The sequence below is a fragment of the Colletotrichum gloeosporioides genome, assembly GCF_011800055.1.
Source record: "Colletotrichum gloeosporioides strain Lc1 chromosome Unknown consensus_11, whole genome shotgun sequence".
In the NCBI taxonomy this organism is placed as follows: Eukaryota; Fungi; Ascomycota; class Sordariomycetes; order Glomerellales; family Glomerellaceae; genus Colletotrichum; species Colletotrichum gloeosporioides.
The window spans coordinates 269,295-289,075 of NW_025544656.1; the positions used below are offsets into that span (position 1 = coordinate 269,295).

The 19,781-nt window shown below is 51.4% G+C and overlaps 7 protein-coding genes across 7 annotated transcripts; 4 read left to right on the forward strand and 3 right to left on the reverse strand.

The window, feature by feature from the left end:
- Positions 1–458: 458 nt before the first annotated feature.
- Positions 459–1,466, forward strand: GCG54_00013746 (putative NADP-dependent mannitol dehydrogenase; the record flags this gene model as incomplete). The annotated part of the gene is made up of 4 exons (XM_045413594.1): positions 459–543; positions 608–918; positions 969–1,079; positions 1,134–1,466. The coding sequence occupies 4 exons, from the start codon at positions 459–461 to the stop codon at positions 1,464–1,466; spliced, it is 840 nt and encodes a 279-aa protein (XP_045269665.1).
- Positions 1,467–4,101: 2,635 nt separating this feature from the next.
- On the forward strand, positions 4,102–5,514 carry GCG54_00013747 (Peroxisomal (S)-2-hydroxy-acid oxidase GLO1; the record flags this gene model as incomplete). Its single annotated transcript, XM_045413595.1, has 5 exons — positions 4,102–4,427; positions 4,487–4,616; positions 4,673–5,232; positions 5,287–5,413; positions 5,464–5,514. 5 exons carry the CDS (start codon positions 4,102–4,104, stop codon positions 5,512–5,514), a joined length of 1,194 nt encoding a protein of 397 aa, XP_045269666.1.
- A 471-nt stretch (positions 5,515–5,985) lies between these two features.
- On the reverse strand, positions 5,986–8,908 carry GCG54_00013748 (Oligopeptide transporter 2; the record flags this gene model as incomplete). Its single annotated transcript, XM_045413596.1, has 6 exons — positions 5,986–6,488; positions 6,570–6,598; positions 6,652–7,270; positions 7,325–7,588; positions 7,642–8,316; positions 8,404–8,908. 6 exons carry the CDS (start codon positions 8,906–8,908, stop codon positions 5,986–5,988), a joined length of 2,595 nt encoding a protein of 864 aa, XP_045269667.1.
- A 2,825-nt stretch (positions 8,909–11,733) lies between these two features.
- GCG54_00013749 (uncharacterized protein) lies at positions 11,734–13,208 on the forward strand (the record flags this gene model as incomplete). Its single annotated transcript, XM_045413597.1, has 2 exons — positions 11,734–12,987; positions 13,044–13,208. 2 exons carry the CDS (start codon positions 11,734–11,736, stop codon positions 13,206–13,208), a joined length of 1,419 nt encoding a protein of 472 aa, XP_045269668.1.
- Positions 13,209–13,314: 106 nt separating this feature from the next.
- Positions 13,315–15,486, reverse strand: GCG54_00013750 (uncharacterized protein; the record flags this gene model as incomplete). The annotated part of the gene is made up of 1 exon (XM_045413598.1): positions 13,315–15,486. One exon carries the CDS (start codon positions 15,484–15,486, stop codon positions 13,315–13,317), a length of 2,172 nt encoding a protein of 723 aa, XP_045269669.1.
- A 956-nt stretch (positions 15,487–16,442) lies between these two features.
- On the forward strand, positions 16,443–17,236 carry GCG54_00013751 (uncharacterized protein; the record flags this gene model as incomplete). The annotated part of the gene is made up of 2 exons (XM_045413599.1): positions 16,443–16,899; positions 16,980–17,236. The coding sequence occupies 2 exons, from the start codon at positions 16,443–16,445 to the stop codon at positions 17,234–17,236; spliced, it is 714 nt and encodes a 237-aa protein (XP_045269670.1).
- A 252-nt stretch (positions 17,237–17,488) lies between these two features.
- GCG54_00013752 (putative tartrate transporter) lies at positions 17,489–19,353 on the reverse strand (the record flags this gene model as incomplete). Its single annotated transcript, XM_045413600.1, has 6 exons — positions 17,489–17,714; positions 17,795–18,185; positions 18,243–18,549; positions 18,613–18,692; positions 18,745–18,946; positions 19,102–19,353. 6 exons carry the CDS (start codon positions 19,351–19,353, stop codon positions 17,489–17,491), a joined length of 1,458 nt encoding a protein of 485 aa, XP_045269671.1.
- Between the last annotated feature and the right edge of the window lie 428 nt (positions 19,354–19,781).

Genomic DNA, 19,781 nt, shown 5'->3' on the forward strand with positions numbered 1-19,781 from the left:
GCAGCCAAACACCACCAACTGTTACAGCCCGATGCCCGCCGGACCGCATTGAGAGGCACTGCTGTCGTGTGGTTGTGTTGGTGGAGATCACCCCGCAGCGTCGTCTCGAGGGAATCTTTTCATGCTGTGCTGTGAACCCCGCGTTCACCCCGCGATTGTGGAGCACGCGTCCGCCAGCGCTGACTGGCCTGCGCCCAACTCAAAGCTCTGCTCGTCTCGAGGGAATGTGTGATGATGCGTTTGAAGCTCGAGATGATCCGGTTTGTTACGAAGCTGTGGATCAGGGTTGCGCTTCAGGTTTGGGAATTGAAGATACTTATAACGTGACGATGCCATGGCTTTATAGTCTCTGTCCCCAAACTATCGGCAGAGTTCAATTACCACCGATTTAAGCCCCTTCACACTCACACAGAAGCCTCCCTGTTCCGAGGTATCTCAGATCACACACATCAGACAACATGTCTTCATCAACCGGAATGCCAGCGGCGACGACAGCCGTCGACGTCCAGCCAATTCTCACACTAAAGGGAAAGGTCATCGCGGGTATGTCACAAAACACCATCGAGCGAGGTACACAGCCCCCTCCACTAACACGACGAACACAAAGTCACCGGTGGTAACCGCGGCATCGGTCTCGGCGTCGCAGAGTGCTGTCTCCTCAACGGCGCCGACAAGGTCTACTCGATCGACCTCGCGCAGCCCGGCGAAGAGTTCGCGGCGGCCTCCAAGCAGTTCCCCGGCCGCCTGTTCAACGTGCAAGCAAACGTGACCGAGGAGGAGAGCATCACCGCCGCCATCGACAAGATTGTCGAGGAGGCCGGCGCCATCCACGGCGTCGTCGCTAACGCCGGCCGCACGAACCACAAGGCGGCGCTGGACTTTACCAAGGAAGAGATTGAGACGCTATTTGGTGTTAACGTGAGTTTGATGCATGGTAGGATGCAGGAGCCATTGCTGATGATGCGTAGTTGTTCGGGGCCTTTTACACAGCCAGAGCTGCGGCGAGGGCGTTTATCAAGCTTGGCATCAAGGGATCTGTGGTATTCACGGCATCTATGGCATCTTACCGCCCCAACAAGGTTTGTCCTCTCAATTTCGACTCGTCGCATAGAGCACAACTGACATTGTTCCAGCGCGTGCCCTCGGCACCTTACGGCGCCTCCAAGGCCGGCATCCGCAACATGGCCCACACGCTGGCGATGGAGTGGGCAAAGTACGGCATCCGCGTCAACAGCGTGTCCCCCGGTCTTGTCCGCACCGCGATGACCTACTGGGTCCCGCAGCAGCCGGACTGGGAGCAGCAGCTGAAGTACTACGGAGGCATCCCGAGGCTGGCGGAGGTCCAGGAGCTTGGAGGCGCGTACGTCTACCTACTGAGCGACGCCGCGAGCTACACCACGTCGATAGACATTCCCGTCAACGGCGTTATTGGAAGTAAGTCGATTCCTTTGTACGATGATGATTGAATGTTGTCTAACGAGTTCTTTTCAGTCTGCTGAATGGGGCCGATGAGGAAAAACTTGACAAAAATTAAGCAAAGCGATGTCTTTTTAGTAGAAATAGACTCAAAATGGGTTACATAGTTCACCAACGGCGGAGAACAAATAGAAACCACCTGGATGGTGTCGGTTTTTCAAGCGGTGTGATGCCGCAAGTTGCGGTGGATATCAAATCAAAAGATTCTCGACGATCCTGCCTCTGTCTTGAATCATGGTGTTGTGTGAATTTGGTCGTCCAGCGTTGATTCGAGTCAGGGACTGCGGGTTTTGGCTGTGCCTCCCCCTGGCTCGCAGGCGCTGCACGCTGTGTTGTTGCGCCGAGCACCGAACCCACTACTTGTGAAAGTCACCTTGTTATCGGAGCCGAGCATAAAAGACGAAAAAGAAACAAGGATCTGAGCAGAAATAAGACTGACGGAGAGAGGGTGTCTCTGTGAGCGAGAGTAAGAGTCTTGACAACCAAAACCAACGGGGCCCGCGCCGCCCGCGCAGCATGAGAATTAACATCGTTCCTACTGCCCACGTCCAGTCCGTGCCTGAGAGCCGCAAAAAAAAATCAGAAACTGCAGCCGAGATGATGACTTCCAAATGTGTTGAACACCCGCCTTGTAGGGCCCGAAAAGCTGGCTGTGCGACCACGGACTTTGGCGATCGGAGCGTGGGGGTCTGTCTTAATCGAGGAGGTGCAACACTCATATCGGCTCGCAACACCATTGGTGAATTTGGCTCCGTTACAATGCAACTGTACCATTTAAATCGAGGGCCATCGAGGGAGCCTCACCTTGATTACCAGCCTATGAGGAGGGTGTAACAAGGGCTGCTAAGCGTGTTATTGATGAAGTTTTAAGCCGCGGCGGCCGCAGGAAAAGCAACATGGAAAAGATCACATAAGACCAGTCAGCCATGTTGGTTGGGTAGTTGGTAATTGTGTTGCATTTTACTCCCTGGATTCTTTACGGGAATAAGGATTTGTTGAAAATCACCGCTAACAGTCTAACCTGCGCCAAAAGTCCTCCGTATTGCGTGACAATATCCCTTGAGAATTCCTCGCTATCTCTTGGCAGCTCCCGTTCTCGGAATTGTCGTCCGAATCAAGCCCCGTGAATAATGGCAATGCTGCTGCCAATCACCCTCGCCAACCCGTGTGCGTGGGCCATTGATTCCAAAGAAAATAAAAAGTCTTTGCTAGGGAGGGTCAGTGATGTCGGTTAGGTTTTTTTTTCCCTTCTCAAGGACAACCGCGCGCGAAGACCCATCTCGGGCTATCGGAGAACCGGAGGAGTCCACAGGTCCCCGGGCAAGCTCCGTTAAAGAAAGCCTGGAGCCCCAACCGTAAGATGAGTTTAACTGCGAGCTCTCCGCAGAGTCCGCACACACGAGTGTGGGCGGACCCCATGGAGAATTATAACTCAACCCGTTAAAGACAGACCGACCTTGCAACGGGGACCGCACGTACGGCTGACTGAGAGTGAAGACATCCATCGACAGGGAAGCATTTTACATCCGCGCCAAGCTCTCTGTAGACAGCAGATCCATCGCTTTGATTCTTGTTGACGACTCCACTCCCTCCTAGAAACGAGAACTTAATTTCATCTCGTCCCGCGGCTCTCGTTCGTCCAAAGTCATTCCCAAGTCTCTCCACAAGCGGAGTTGACGTTGCATCTTGAATGACGAGAAAGCGCGCATAAACAGAGCCAGTGCCAAAGCAGCAACACTGCCGACAAGCGACATCCTGTTACCGCAGTCTTGGGCCGGAGCCAAGCCTCCTGCTTCAGGAAGTCAGGAATCCCAACCTGCTGTCTCTGGCAGGTCTGGGCACTTTCGCAATCTTGGTTATCATTGAGGAATTCTCATTTTCCGTTCTGGCCAACAAGCTGGTAACGACTCGGCTGCTTCTCCGTACTTGGACGGTCGTTACCAAATCTCGGGCAGGGTTTACCTCATTGTGGGTTTTCTTCTCTTTAATAAACTACCCAATGCCCTGAAGATCCGACCACGGTGACAGGATACCCTTGCCTTAGCCACATGTGAAGTCCCAAAGTTCTCCGGTTTAGGCAAGTCGATGCCTTCAAAAACAACTTCCAAAAGAAACGAGTGGACTCTCCGCGCCATTACTAAGGATGACTGAACAGACACCCCCCACGGAGGCCTGACTGCTTCAGCCAAGGAATCCAGGCATTCGGGTATCTCGGATTGATTAGATTAGATCGTGACTGGCCAGTCGGCGGGTTCTCTTCGCCTCCTTTCGACTCGCGCGGCAGGGGGCGTCCCAGCTCCCAACTTGGCAAGTGACTCGGCCAAGGCCTGATGTTTGCTCTTTGGGGAGGACTTGAGATGAACCAATACCTGCTCGACGTGAAGAACATGCGGCCTAACCCTGAGGCCGCCGGGGGTAAAATGCACCGACATGGTAGTGGATGCTCTCGATGGAGATCATCGTGGGTTGTAAGGGGTCTAGCTCGTTCGAAGAGGAGCATATAAGTCTGGCATGAGTCGCTGTAGCTACTTATGAAGGAAGGCGTCACCAGCAGTGCTTGGCAAAGATCTACACTCAGTCTTACCCATTTCACTCCTTTCAACGGTCTTTACAACATAGTTCACGATGCGTTCTTCTCTCTTCATTGCCGCGCAGTTCGTCGCTGCCGCTTTCGCGGCCGAGCCTTGGGAGAACGAGGTCGACACCGGCTTTGTTACGTACCTCGATAGCACCAACTACACCAAGGGCAGCCTGCCCCTTCTCAAGGACATCCGCGCCATCCCCGACTTCGACTGGGCCGCCCGCCAGAAGCTCGACAACCAGAAGTACTCCTTCTACCGCACCGGTACTGCTGGCGAGTTCAGCTACCGCCACAACCTCGACGTCTGGCAGAAGGTCCAGCTTCGCTCTAAGCACTTGAGCGATGTCACCAAGCTCAACGAGACCCTTCCGTATGTTACGCCAACAAGTACACAGGACAAGCATCCTTTTGACTAACACGTCCCAACAGCGTCACCATCCTGGGCTACAACTTCAGCGCCCCCATCTTCATCGCGCCTGCTGCGCGCGCTGCCTACGGAGATGAGGCTGCCGAGCTGAACCTCGTCCGCGCCGCTGGCAACGAGAACATTCTCTACGTCGTAAGTCATGATTCCAAAGGATAAGTGGTAGACATCACAAACTTATGCGACGATAGCCCTCCATGTACGCCTCCAAGTCCATCGAGGAGATCGCCACCGGCAAGAGCAACAACACCCTCAACGGCCCCCAGGTCATCTTCCAGCAGATTTACACCAACGGCAACCTGTCCGTCACCTGGGAGAACATCCGCCGTGCCGAGCGCACCGGCGCCAAGGCCATCGTCTGGACCATCGACGCCCCCGGCGACTCTGTCCGTCACCGTGCCGCCCGCTACGACACCACCAACGCCAACTCTGTCTCCTCCGCTCTCACCTGGGACATCTACGACCAGATGAAGAACCAGACCAACCTGCCCATCATTCTCAAGGGTATCACCACTGCCGACGAGGCCCTGCTCGCCGTCGAGAAGGGTGCCAAGGCCATCTACATCTCTAACCACGGTGGTCGCCAGCTTGACCACACCCCTGGACCCCTCGAGATTGCCTATGAGATCTACCGCAACGCCCCCGAGGTCTTCCAGAAGGTTGATGTCATTGCTGACTCCGGTGTTCGCTACGGTAACGATGTCCTGAAGCTGCTTGCTCTCGGTGTCAAGGCTGTCGGCATGGGTCGTCCGTAAGTCAATCCGATCTTATCTACACCGAGAACCTATCCGCTAACTGGTCGAAGTTTCATGTACGCCAACTGCTACGGCCTCGAGGGTGTCACCAAGGCCATCAACATCATGAAGACCGAGATCGTCCGTGACGGTGCTCAGATGGGTGCTACCAACCTCCACAACATCAGCATGAGCTTCGTAAGTCCTATCATTGTTCTGACTTGCCGACTCAATCTAACATGTCGCAGCTCAACACCCGCCAGCTTGAGCAGAACGTGTACCTGTTCGACCAGCAGTAAAAAGTGCCATGCACACGTACAGCACCGCACTCACGACTTGTCAGATTACGTTTCATTGCATGCAGCCCTGCTGCGGTTAGAACGGCGTTCACATTGGGATTGGGGTTAGCACATGTCGGCTCAGCTTTGAGAGCCATCTTCTTGTCTATACTTTTCCAGATATTTACATACCACAAAAGTACTTACACCTCTTCATTACTGCTGCGGTTCACCATGCATTACGTCGAGAAAGCCCGAGTGCTCAAAGGGGAATGTTTGATATTTTTGGATTAAGGGGCATGTCTGTTAATGTCAAACGGCGGCACCAGGAGACCGCATTGAGCCAAGATCCCGTGACGGCTCCACCTCCCCGGCCCCCACGGGGGTGCGTCTCCGCCAGAGGCCGGAGAACCCGACAAAATGCCGGATACGATAGCTCTTCCCACATCGATTGGCTATGTAGATGGTTTGCTCCTTGTCGTCTTAAGACGTCTAAAACGCTCCCTTCTCTGGTCCAAAATAGCCTCTTTCTGGGATTGGCAGAATGCCGATCTGACTGCCGTCTACTCCTGCACCACTCACAGTGTTCCCCCACCATTTCAGAGCTATAGGATTATAACCGACGGCAAAGAACATGACGAGCGCCGAGACCGCCACGCCGGCAGTCAAGGCGGCCGACAGGACGTAGTTGTACTTTTCCCACCAGGCCAGCCTGTGCCGGGGCAGCCAGTACATGAAGATGAAACCCAGAATCATCCCGGGTGTCTTGTACGAAAGGTTGGATGGCGCCCAGTGCTGGATGCCCTGGATGACGAGAACGGGGTTGAGCCAGAGGAGGGAGGCGACAAAGGGGAACAGGGTCCGGTCGAGGAGGGCAAAGGTCTTGGGACTGAGCTTGACGCGCAGCTTCTCGCGTACGCCGGGCAGGTACTTGGGGCCGTATCCTTGGCCGACCAGGAAAACGACGGCGATGAGCGTTCCGATGAGGAAGCACCCTGCAAATTTGATGTCAGTCAGGTCTCTGATGTTGGGTGGAGAAGCACTTGCACTTGAGGATCGGGTAGAATGAGACGAACATGCGTTCTGAGCCCAAAAGACCCCACATCTAGGCAGTTGTCAGCATTCTTTTTCGTGATGCAAGTGTTTGTTGAACGAAACAGAGAGTTGGTGTAGAGCGGTGCACCGTCATTTGCGCAGGTGAATCGGCTCGGCTGGTTGGGGGTGCAAAGCCCCTTGACATTCTCCAGAATGAAGTTTTGAGTCGCCACAGCCACGAAGCAGGTGATAATGATGGTCCCAATCTGACTTCTGAACACCGCGCGCGGTGCGATCTTCGTGTAGTGAGCCATCTTCTGATCCTGCACGTAGTTGTCACCGTAGCCTGCGAGCGCCCAAGAGCCCAACGTCTGCGAGAAGAGGAAAGCGTTGGTGTTGCCGGGGAGCATGTAGCCGGTGATGACCTGGATCAACGCGCCGAGACCCAGGTTGGTTCCTGTCGTCGCCGAAAGGAACGAGAGAGGGACGGCGAAGACCAAGTTGATGGCGATCATGAGGAACGTGATCCAGATGGGCGTGTCCAGCGGGTAGATGCTGAGGAAAATGCAGGAGACGACGATGGCGGCTACGAGAATCAGGAGGAACCACCAGTCGGGGACCTCCTTGTACTTGGCCATGAGTCTGCTGTGGACGTCCATCGCGCCGTCGTAGTTGCCCTTCTTGTAACGAAGACCTTTGTAGAAATCAACGTAGGCTGCAGAGATCGTCTTCCATTGGTTGCCTTCAACACGTTAGCTCAGCCTCAGTGAGAATACGCACCGCTGATATGACCAACCCATGATGTAGAGGAAGTAAATGGGATAGAAGCAGTAGTTGCCTCCAACCGTGATGAGATAGCCGGCTGAGTAGAACGGAGGGGAGTAGTCTTGGTAGAGAGTCTCGTTCAGCTTGTTGTCGACGACCACGTTTTGGACCACATATGGGGTGCCGTCGTTGGCAAACGGCGAGGACGAGTTGATGGGAAGATACGCCGTGTTGTACATGTTGGAATAGTAAATTCCAAGGATGATGACTCCGCCGAGAATGGCGCCGCAGTATTCTGGTCTCAACGTCAGTCAGTTACACCTTCTGGGATGTTTTGAAGCAACATACGGGTGCAAGTAGCGAAGAATGGCATAGATAACGCTGCATAGGAGGACGTGGCGATGTTCCAATCGAAGGTGGTTATGGGGTTGAATAGGCCCAGTCCGAGGGAAGAACCGGTGATGATTGCGAGGGTAACATTTTGGGGCGAGATCCAGGTCATCCAGTTGAAGGTCGCCAATGCAGTAAACAAATATCCGGGAATCCAGTAGTAGAAGAACATGCAAATGGTACAGACGTAGAAGAACTTGTATCGAGAGATTGTCCATCCGTTGATGTTCTCCCTGGGCTCTGGCCGAGTAAGCGCCCGGTTCATGGCAATCGTCGGCAGAATCGTCGGCCACAGTGCCTTGACGGGATAGACGCTGAATCGGCGCAGGTATCCCGCGAAACCCATACCCATCAGCTGCACGAACAGCGTCAGCATGATCTGGTAGCCAAAGTTGACGAAATCAAGGCCGTAGTAGACTGGCGACTTTTGAACGAGGATCATTCCATAGCTGTTGGTGGTGTAGATGGCGATGTTGTAAGTGATGGTCGCGAACATTTGCTCCTTGAAAGTCCACGGACCCGGGTTCAAGGAGTGGCGGACACCGAAAGCTGTGAAGCCCCAGTCAGGGAGGATGAACTCCAGAACTTTTGCGCATGGGAACAACAGAATCTGGATGACCTGTCCGCTCAAAGCTACGCGCCCAAGAGATTAGCGAGAAGACGAAAACATAAAAACAAGCCTAGCACTAGCATGACGTCTAGAAATCCCAGGAGACTCACAAATGGCAGGGAACCTTGAGTTGAAGAATGTCGAGATGAAGGTACCAATGACAGCCCATCCAATGCCTAGGAAATAGGCCCGGATTGTTTCGATCGGGACGTTTTGGTCGTCCAGAATCTCGGCAACGGCGCGAACGCCGGGGTAAGGAGACGAGTAGCGGATCATAACCGCATCGATCCTCAGATCGCGGTCGTAAAACTCGCCATATGATTTCGGTCCCTCAAGAAGTCTTTTCATGCGCTCTCGCATATCAGATGGAAAGTTCCAGTCGTCCTTGAAGAACTCCACACTCTCTTCGATGATCTCGATGGCCTCTTCCTCCGTCATGCCATTGATCTTCTCCAGAACGTACTCATGCTCGCCATTTGGTGCCAATTCCTCCAGTTTCTCATGGGAGATCTGGTCCCCGATCCGCTCATTGCTCTCAACTTTGGCCGGGATCTTCTCGATATCGTCCGCGGCCGGGGACGGCTGGTCGGCGGTGATCTCCGCTTTTCCGGACATTTTGGCTTCAGAACTCCACGCGGTGGTGCCGTCCGGGCCCCGGTGAAATGAATTGATACGACAACTCAGAGACAGAGATGAACACCGGACTGACAATTCTACATCACTCGGAGCGCGGGGACAGCTCCGACAATATATGTCGGAAAACCCGTCTCCCGACTTAGAGTTGGTGGCGGATGCAGAGGCGGGGGAGTCGGGGTCTCGGCCCAGCTGTCGGGCGAGATAGGTCGTTCGACAAGGGGAAGCACCGCTATCTCCTCCATCTCCTCACCAAACCCCCAACAACGTTGCATTCCTTCGGTTCAACGTTGCGCTATCAAGCTGTCTAACAGAAGTTCTGTGATCGTCCCATACACATATCCGTATCACCCCGCACGACCAACAACACAACGGATGACCTGCCAGACCGGGCCTGCGGGGTGCATGGGGTTGAGAGGGATCCGCGCCCCTGTACGTGCGCTATCGAACGACGTCTAACCAACGGCAGTTGATCATTTGCCACGGCAAAAACAGTCCGACGAAACTGATAAAAGCGCCAACATGAAATAGAGGGGTCGGGTAGGGCACTGTCGGGTAGTTGCGGAGAAAAAAATGAGTTCTGGGCATGCAGTCGAGCATTTGCGGGAGGCATGGCTTTTAGGCTGGCCAAAAGCGGTAGCGATACCACGGGCTTTTGTCCTGCCTGATTGCTTCCCACATGACCTGTTCATGAGCGCCAATATTTTGTGTTGCGATACAAGCTAGTCCGGTGAGTGGATGGAGAGTTCGATATCTGTTACGCGCTCTGCAACTAGCACAATATCGTGACTCCGGATTTGATCGCACTGCCGGAAGACGTGGACGTTTTCGCTTCCTCTGGCCATTGGACAGCGGACGTATGGCTTGAGTTTCATCGAGCCATTGGCTAGTTAAGCGGGTAAGGCGCTTTCTGGCTTCAGGTGGAACTAGGCCGAGCCCACTCCTTGTCCCGCTAGGTCAGCTGTGGCCGTCAATGATTCCGACGTCTGGCCTGAACATGATTCATGTGTGCTTTCATTCATCCGATCCAGTGTGCTCTGGATCAAGTATGCATGATTTGATTAAAGGGCTATCTTGCGGCATGTGTCTAAATCGCAGCATGCAATATCAGGGCTTCTATTGCGGAACTACACGCATCTACGGGGATGCACACGTGGTACGATCGTTCCACTGCTATGGTATTGGATTGCATCTTCTTGCATGTCACCATCAATATGAGATCTTGGGAGACTGACGAATTAAATCTGAGAAGTACAACTTTGGGCCGCAGATGGCTGCCTCCATGCACGTCAACATGTGGAGATGCGAGAAGAAACTACAACAAAACGTTGACGTAACCTTGAAGCCACCACCTTGGGCATTTGTAACCAGAATGACAACCTTCATTAGCATAAAGTACTATGCTAGTCGTTCAACTAGGCTGTCCAATCTATGTTTCACCATTCGTGGCTGAGCTTGAGATTGGCAAACTTTCGGATGGAATTGGGACACGGGAAAACCTGATTTTCAGCTTAGGTAGTCTAGTAGTTCGCTTTCGAAACTCCTCCTTAGACGGACTAGGGCAAAGTACCTGCGGCTCAATTCAAACAAAACCATTGGTGATCGAGAATGGCTGATAGTTTCCATAGCTAGGTGATTAAGTTGCCTCGCATCAGAGGCACTAGATATACCCACTGCTGTGTCCTATACAAATCTGGCGAGATAGAGGCTCCCGCAAAGCTACCCATTCTAAGATTTACCGAGACGTACTTCAAGATTCAACAGTTGCTGAATGGGCAAAACCGGTTGCTTGTCTTCTTGATAACCACTGATTCAAAAAAGATTGGACCAAGAACTAATTGCGATCTTGATACGTATTCCTCTTATAGCCAATCTGAGAAAAAGTACGGGATATCTCGCGAGTTCTGTTGTCACGTGGCTCGCCTGATGGATTGGTCTTAAAGGGGAACGTCGAACCGCCACGGTCTTGTAATCATGTTGTCACAACACCAAAGTAACCATGAGAAGGTTCTCTAGTAGCCTAATTCTAACTTGATGAACAAACAAATCCATCAAAATGTCAATCTCATGGCTCCGTTTTCGAGCATTTGATCTTCACAGATTCTTACTGCTGACGCTGCTGATTCCAAAGCAAATTATTGTGGTCTAGTTCAGTTAGGCTGACTATATTTTCGTTTTCGAAACATTCTGCCATTTACGGAATTTGGGAAGCAGGATGGCTGAGATGCAGTCTTTGTCATTCCAATACTAGTCATACTCTATTCTTAGTTGGGATTGAGGCCACAACGACTTTTAGGCTCCCATCTTGTTGGAAATTCATTCTTGTATGTGAGTGGGTCGCCTACTACGCCCGTATCAAAATCTAGACTTTTGAGGTTCAAACGCCCCCAACCTTGAGTTGCAATATTTCAGGCATGATTGGCTGTGGAAAAGTCCTCAATTTTGATTTCGGGCGTAACAGCTTGGATTAAACTGGAGATTGCGCTTAATGAATCTCTTTTGGGCATCGATGCCGGGTGAAGAAAGGCGCGTGGATGGGGCACAGTCACTTGTGGGTTTTGGTGATAGGAGGCACAGCTAGGGAGTCACACATGTGCCCGCAGTTTCGGTGTCGCAAATGAGATCAGTATGAGGCAGCTGCATTTGATAGAGGGAGTGCTGGTGATCCGGAGCCGACTATTTATACTCCCATCATTCCGTCTACTTCAATGTTGGCGTGACACATTACCTCTCTTCACTCAGCCTTCTCTAGCATCAACTGAATCATACGTCAACATCGAAATCTTCGTCAGTGAGAGTCTTCCATAATGAGAGCGGAAATCTTCATCACATATTTCTGTTGCCTTGGGGCTGCTTGTCTGGCGTCCCGGGTATGGAAGCTTTTCTGTTCGTGCAAACGACCCAAGGTATTGGATGAGAAACCAGTCTCCGAAAAGACCGACGAAGAATTGAGAGACCGAAACATCGAAAATATCAAAAGATTCGTTGGACGTCACGAGATAGCCCTTGTGCTCTCCGATCTTGTCAAGAACGATGGAGCCGGGTCCTGGCCACCCCGAGCGAACCATGCTCTCGGAGCCTGGCCCGAAGCTCTGCGGCCGTACCGGAAGATTTACATGGAGCTGGCTCCCCAAATCCCACAAGCCAACCCTTCTCTGGACGACAACGTCAATCTCGCCCGCATCGCCGAGTTCCGCTCCCGATTCCGAACAGTCCTGCGGGAAGAAGTTGACCTGTCCCAGGTCGAAGGTCTTCTGAGCAGCACAGAGGCCGGCCAGTGGGACGCGATGCCTCAAGATGTATACAACGCCTTTTATTGCTGCATCGCTTCCTGCAGACATGCGTATCGATGGGCTACTATTCCGGTTGTGAAGGTAGCCCAGATGGAGACGCAGGTCGATCTGCCTGAGGAGCTCGTTCTTCCGTGGAAGTACATGCAGCGACATTTCGACTGCGCATCTGATGCTGGAAACAATACCAGTAATCTGATATTGAACTTCGACGTCGATGGCGAATACATGTTTCGAGCTAACACTGGTATGACGCCACCCATCGTTGCGGCCGAAGAGGCGTTCGCACGTATTTTCCACGAAACCGAAGTCCGGGCCGTGTCCGTTTACTACGAGATGCTTCTTGCCACTATCACCTGGACACGAGGCGACATGGCAGAGTGTGCGCGTCATGTGGCGGCTGTTGGCACACAATTGAGGACAGTACTGAAGAGCTATTACGACCGTATGCATGAAACTCGCATCCCTCGGTCGGTGTGGCTTTCAAGAGTACAGAGCTTTTTCGCTTGGAGCGCCGGTAACAAAGAGCAGCCCGACGTTCGATTCAACGGCTTGAGCGGAAACCAGGTCTTGCTTTTCCAGGCGTTGGACGCCTTCCTTGGTCTCGAACCTTACCTATCAGAGGAAGACCTTGAGCGTAGTGTGCCTGTGAGGCAGCGTGCACTAGGCAAAGCTTTCCGGAAGCATTCTTTTAGAGACCAGCTGTCTCCCGAAAACAAGCTCCATGTGCGGATCGCCGAAGAGATGGAGGACGTTGTAAAGCGCCTTAGAGTAAGTTTGCCACCCAATGTCTCATCGGAAAGACGATTGATATTGACATCAACCAGGTGTTTCGGGCCGCCCACAGGACTCGTTCCTTGCCATACCTAGCATATCCCGCACCTGAGAGACTGCCCATGACGGCGGCAAAGTCTCTGCTCAAATCTGATTTGAAGTCAAGTCTAGAGTACCTCGATGCTTTCATGCTTGGCCGACTTAAGCAGACGGTATGAGGGGCTCTCTCGGGTATGCGACTGAAGACTTTTACTGAAATACCCTCGGGTATCACTACATGTAGACTATTAGAAAAAGTTGGCAACAATGTCCTCATAATTAATATTATCCAAGTACGATATCAATATTTGAGACCTGGAGAGAATCCCATTTGTCTTTGTGCACCCGACCAAGACCCTCTCGATAAGCAGTCCCATTCCTCCACCTGATCCACATGACATTGTAAAATTCATACTTCTCGCCAGTCTTTGGCCGTTCTTCCAAAACATACTCTGGAATTTCTCTTGCAGCATAACTCTCAAGACCGTTTGCTATGAAACCCCGAGATATGGCAATCAGCTGCAGCTCAACAGGACTCTTCGCCGGGTCCAACCCTTGTCTTTCGAAGTGATCCCGGCTGTGTAGTCGTATCACTCCAGCCCATTCGTTCTGAGAAGTGCGCATCGATACATGAGCAGTCGATGGATTCACTGGTCCCATGCTAGTTCTTTCTTCATGCATCCATACTGCGCCCGAAGCTGAAAGATGTGCCGTTTGCACTGAGCCAAATAGGTACGTCGCCTCAGAGAAGCTGGGGGTTGTTTGCTGTTGCGGGTAGTCTGGATCCGAGAGGGGTATGGGGTACCAAAACCGTGCCCCGCAAGACTTATGCTTGTACAAATACTCACCGAAACCGTCGGGGAACTCCTCTATGGTCAAGCTCTCCCCTTTTCGCCGCCTTCTTCGTGTCCATCCTGGAGGGAGGTGACTCTTCGTGTCCTTGTATCGATCTCTCCATAACGCCCACTCAACTTCCACGGGTCTCTTGCCATTCTTGCCAGAGACATCAGAGCTAGTGAACCATTTGGTAGTCGGGATTATTTGCTGCCGTGAAGAGGCAATCCAGCCGCTGCATGCGGCCACAAAATCATTCCCTGTTGCCCAACCTTCAAAGTCGAGACGGCCTTGCCATCCTACCCAGGACCAAGTCGGCAGACTACGGCTATTGATGCCGCCATAGTTGGTCCCTGTGTCTAATGGCACGCGGCGTACGAGATCATCTCCAGGTTGCCAAAGTAGAGTTGCGTCGAAGAACAACTTTGGGAGCCCGCAAAGAAACCCCCCTTTGAATGCTCTCGAGTAGCATGGAAGCATACCTGCTATGGCGGCGAGACAGTCTTGCGGGTAGCTGAGATGTCTTTGGTTGAAATCTTCCACTAGGCGTGAAAAGACGGTGAGAGACGGGTACCCGACATCCAACAGGAAGTCGCGATTGCGGTCGGGAAGGTCCGGATGGCTGTGGTCTTCGTACTGGGTAGATTGACAGCACTGAAACCAGACGCTATTATTCTCGAAGCATATTCGTCTGCGTGCGAACAGATACTCTTGAAACGTCCATCCGCGATCGAAGTAGTCAGCCTTCTTGGATGACGATTCGCCTCTTCCATGCGTCCCCATCTTGTTGCGAATGAGAAGCGTCCTCTCCCCAAATGGGATACTTTCCTGCTCAAGGTGCCTGGGTTGCGCCGCAGGCGCCTCTTTCAACCCGGGAATCCCACTTTCGGCATTTTCCCCGTCAATTGGGATAATGACAGCTTGAGCATGGGCGAAGATGGATGCCATTCGGCCTAGATGACCATTGAGGAATTCTTCATCGTCTTGCACGATACAGAGGCTATCCACCCAAAGATAACGTTCGCCAAGGAGTCCCGTCAAATACATAGCATGCCGGATGGTTTTTGGGAGAGAAGTGTTGTTCAAGGCCCCTAGCTTTTGTAGTTGAAATAGGTTTGCCGTGAATGTTTTGGGCATATCTACTTTGCCCCAAACGTAACTGAGCGCCATGTAAGAGGCATTTTCTGGAGCTGGGGTCAAGCAGTTGTCCGTGACGTCAATCAGAATTCTCAGCTCAGGTTTGGGAAGGTAACCAAGATACTCGGGTTTGCTGCACTTTTCTCCGTGGCCAGACGTGCATGTGTCGTACCACCGAATAAGAGTCTTGTTGTCGATCCAGGATGGGTCAAGTTGGATCCCATATCCAACAAATTGCTTTCCGTCGGGGCTTTCCAATACATCTAACGAAGGCGACGATTGACCATAATTATCTTTCAGCGTAAATGTGACTGAATAATCGAAGTAGTTTCTGAAAAGGTGCAGTGGTTCTGTGGCTCCTTCTTGCAAGTCTAACCAGCTCGTCACCTTCTCCAATAGTGGTCGATGGCGAGTGCATGCTGAAGCCACAATTTGATTGAAAGGCTCGAGGTCAAGAGATACGTGGCCGGTTGGCTTCCTTTTCATTGCGGAAACAAATCTTTGGCAAAAGTCGCACTGTGATATTTCTTGCGTTTCGGCACGCGCTTCATTCCTCGCTGCGAACTGTGATTGGAAAAAGGCTTTGATAGGCTGGAGGCACAAGGACATCGCGTTGGTGACAGCGCCCAATAGGAGAAAAGATAATCAGCAGGAATCTTGATTGATAGATGGTTGTCTTCGTGCAGGCAATCACTCATCACATTGGTGTTGAACGAGTGGGGTCTATCCGTAGACAAAGGAGACATCGACGACTTCTGAGGCAGCAGGTTTAGCGCCCAGCCAGGATGAGTCAGCGCTGGTAGACATCATCTGTCGGGTCAGACGGCTTCTAAGCGAGGACTTACGTACATGGATCTTATCACTCAGTCTGGAGGCACGGGGTGTCAGCCCATTCACTCTCACCAGGACCCCTTCACGGAAAGCTGATATGCGCTTCTGACTGGTATGCAAAGTTGCTCCATCTATCTCAGAGTAACTAGTCAACTGGAAGGTGCATCCAGACGATCAAGGATCCCGTCAATGTTTTAATCCACCTCGTGCTTATCGCGCACTACGTTAGCAACTGTGATGACGGGGTGAGACCTGGGCCTGGAGGCGTTTGAGCTGCCGCTTCTAGCCGGCTTACAAGAGGCCACATACAATAAAGTTACTGGCAGGGGTCCAGCTGACGATGCGATAACACCAGGCTCGTCCCTCTTGATTCTCGGACTCGTATGATCTGCTTGTAGAAGAGAACACGTGTTCCTTTTGATGACGAGATTATGTGTGAGTGTCGTTAAATCGAAAAAGGTTAGGGTATGAAAAGCCCAGATGGCCTATTTGGATACATTTATCATTCAACTTCAAAGTTTATGCCAAATACCGGTGTCTTTCTCGTTACTTCGACTTTGAGTGCCGCCTTTGTTGAAACGTACCTAAGGTAGTTTCTTACCTACGACTCAATGGCTTTCACGATATCTGCCGTCGACTATGATGACGCTCAAGGGGTTTCCAAGAACAACATGACGGCATTCTATCATACCGACGCCCACTGGCGAGCGCTCTGGAAGTCGACCACACTAGAAGAAATCATCAGAGGTGCCGCCGCTCGAATGCCGCATGGTCTTGCATCAGGCCGCGAAGGAAAACGCCATTTGAAAGCCACTGATGACGACACTGGTGAAATTATTGGGTACGCTCGGTGGATTCTGCCTGATGCCAATAGCACATTGAAATGGCCAGAGGCGCTTGTCCGAGAACCAACCGACGAGGAATCAGAAAGTTTCAAGGCCGAGTTCCAAGCCAACACCGAAGAAGGTATGATTCCAGGGATGGATTGGCGTCTGCAAGAGGCTCTTGGTCTCCCACTCGAGGATGCTGAGATTGAACTCATGAAATCCCAAGAAGGACCATTTCTGGGTATGTTGGCCCCATTTGATTCAGTCAAATCAATGCTTGCACCATATAACTCGGAAATGAGCCAAGACTAACTTTAAAAGTCCTCGACTATCTGACAGTACATCCGCAACATCGAAGGAAAGGTATTGCGTCGGCCCTTGTCAAAAAGGGTCTAGAACAAGCAGATGCTGTTGGAATCAAGGTTTGGGTTATGGCTACAATGGCCGCGCAGCCGATGTATGAGAAGTTAGGTTTCCAACTTCTCAAAGCGGTGGAAACGAATGTTACTGAGTTTGGGATCGAAGAGCCGCATCGCAAGGCCTTCTTGATGAGAGGACAACAGCGAGCTGTGCGTTGAAGGGTCGCTTTTTTTTTTTGTTTTCTCGGTAACGATTGGATGGTTATGAGGTACATGATGAGTAACGAGAGAATGGTAGAAGTATGTGTTTCGCAGTTGATATCCCCCAGTAATAGCAGTCGAGCACCAGTCGGTGGTTTCAATTGTCTTGACCAAATAATACGACACTCTGACTAGGTGCATGCTTCATTCGAGTGACCATAATGATTCTTCTTCAAAATAACTCAGTAAGTGTATCGGAAATCGGAGGCATCAGTTTCCTGGAAGAAAATAGGGACATGTTAGATCCAAATTGCCGTCAATATGAGATATATGAACGGTACTTGCCTCTGATGCTTCAAGCTCAACCTCACCGCGCTCAGCCTTAGCGTTCCAGTAGTAAAAGTAAGCGCTGAGGCCGAGAATAATAATGATATTCAAGATAGCACATCCCATGCAGGTGCTTAACCCTGGGAGATACTTGGGCTTATCTTGACTCCTGTAATTTGATCAGATTTTGTGGATGTGTCGAGCTTGAAACGGGTGCTGAAATGATGGGCCTCTGGAATGAATACTTACCTGAAAATGAGAGAACCGGCGATGCCGCCAACACCACCGAACGCAACGACCAGGCCGCTAGAGAATGCCCGCTTCCATTGTCCTCGAATGTTGTTTGCCTGATAGGCCATGACGACAGGAATAGAAGAAAAAGAGCCGGCAGTAAGAAGAAAGACGCCGGTGTACCTTACAGCCACGTCGTTGTGGAATCCGACTAGAGCGGTTCCAACAATAGCAACAAGCATGTCCCCTATGATGATAGGACCTCGTACCATGAAGTGATCTCCTAGCCACCCAGAAATCCACATGAGAATCGCACCGAGCACGTAAGGTGGGGCGATCATGATCTGGGCTTTTCCAGTGCTGAAAGCCATGTTCTCCTTCAAGATAATGGGGAGAAAGAATGACAAAGCTGAAGAACCAGAATGTTAGTTCAAGCTCATGAATACTCGAAAACTCATCAACGCACCAAAGTTGACAAGTGCCTGATTGAAGTAAATCAATGCAAATGCCCAGACCTTGACATCAGCCCCGCCTCGCAGAAATCCTTTGACACTGAGAGCGGGGAGCTTTGCATCCCCGCGATCATCTTGAACACGAGATACAACCCATGCAATTTCTCGCTGAGACAGAAACCCCCAGGTTCGTTTTTTGGTGTCGGGGAAACCGACCAATACGAAATAGCACAGGAATCCGAGACAACAGGTGATGATGCCTTCCATGAGGAAAATCCATGACCAACCTCTGAGTCCCGCCTTTCCTTCCAATTTGGTGAACTGTTCCACTCAGTCAGTTTGAGAGTAAGGCAACCGGGTTGGTATTGAATGAGAACAACATACCCCAAATGCCAGGATCCCAGAGAACGCTGTGGCGAGACACACCACAATGTAAAAGGCTGAGTAGCGCTTGCCAACCTCGTCTGTGGCAGATCAATATCCCAAGCTGGTTATGTTCAGGTACTGCATACTTACAGCGAGTGTACCAGGTACTGAGAAGGTAAACACAAGTAGGGAAGAAACCCGAGTCAAGAGCCCCAAGAATGACTCTCAGAGCAGCCATCTGGCCCCAATGTTTGAGGAAGGCCATGCCAATGACGATAAACCCGCAAATCATTGTGACACCCGTGAAGTAGGCTCTTGGACCAATGGTTCGAGCGAGAATGATTGAGATTGGCTGAAAGGTAGTATAGGTCGTGAAGAAAACAAGGCTGATGATTGACTTGAACAGAATTCACGTTAGAGTTGGCATCTCCCATAGACAAGGGATTTCTTTCTGAGTCGGGAATGAGACCTCAGAAAGAGAGCATCCTGTCAATTCAGGTGACTTACATAACGGTTTCCTATGAGGCCCAAATTTTCTGTCATACCAGCAACGGCTGCGGAGGGTAGATTCGATCGGTCAATGACAGAAAAGCAATACAAAAGTCCGACAGTGGCTACGACGCGAATGTCAACCCGCCTCATGATCTTCTTCTGCTCTCCTGGTGTAAAGTCTGCCAGGGCTGAAGCTTCTGCTGCTTCGCCACCCGAAGTTGAAGCTCTGTGGCTCTGAGTCCCGTTCTTAAGGTTTAAGGTCGACATTGTTATTGGAAGGATTTGTTTCTTGGTTGTCGAAGATTGAAGATTGAATGGACGTCTGTTGCAGAGAATAAATTCATTCAATAAAGACAACCTGACGGTCTCTATATTGTCTCCCTTCGACGAGGCTAGTTTGAGAGTTATCGATGAATTGACCCGGTGGTTGCTTCTCATCGACCATGACTTCAGATGGCAGTGCTCTTCCACTGTTTACTAAGACACATTGCAAGATATCTTTGTCTTTGTGAGCACCGGGTTATCACGGAAGCTGGATAGAGAATGATCAATAATTGAGCACTTAATTTAGCTACTCAGTGACTGACATCGTGGGCGGGGACTAGGGGCAAAAATTAGTCCAAGGATGTTCCTACTTGCGTCTCGCTACTCGTGGCCCCCTGTCGCTGTCAAATCTTCCCGCGCGTGAAATCTTC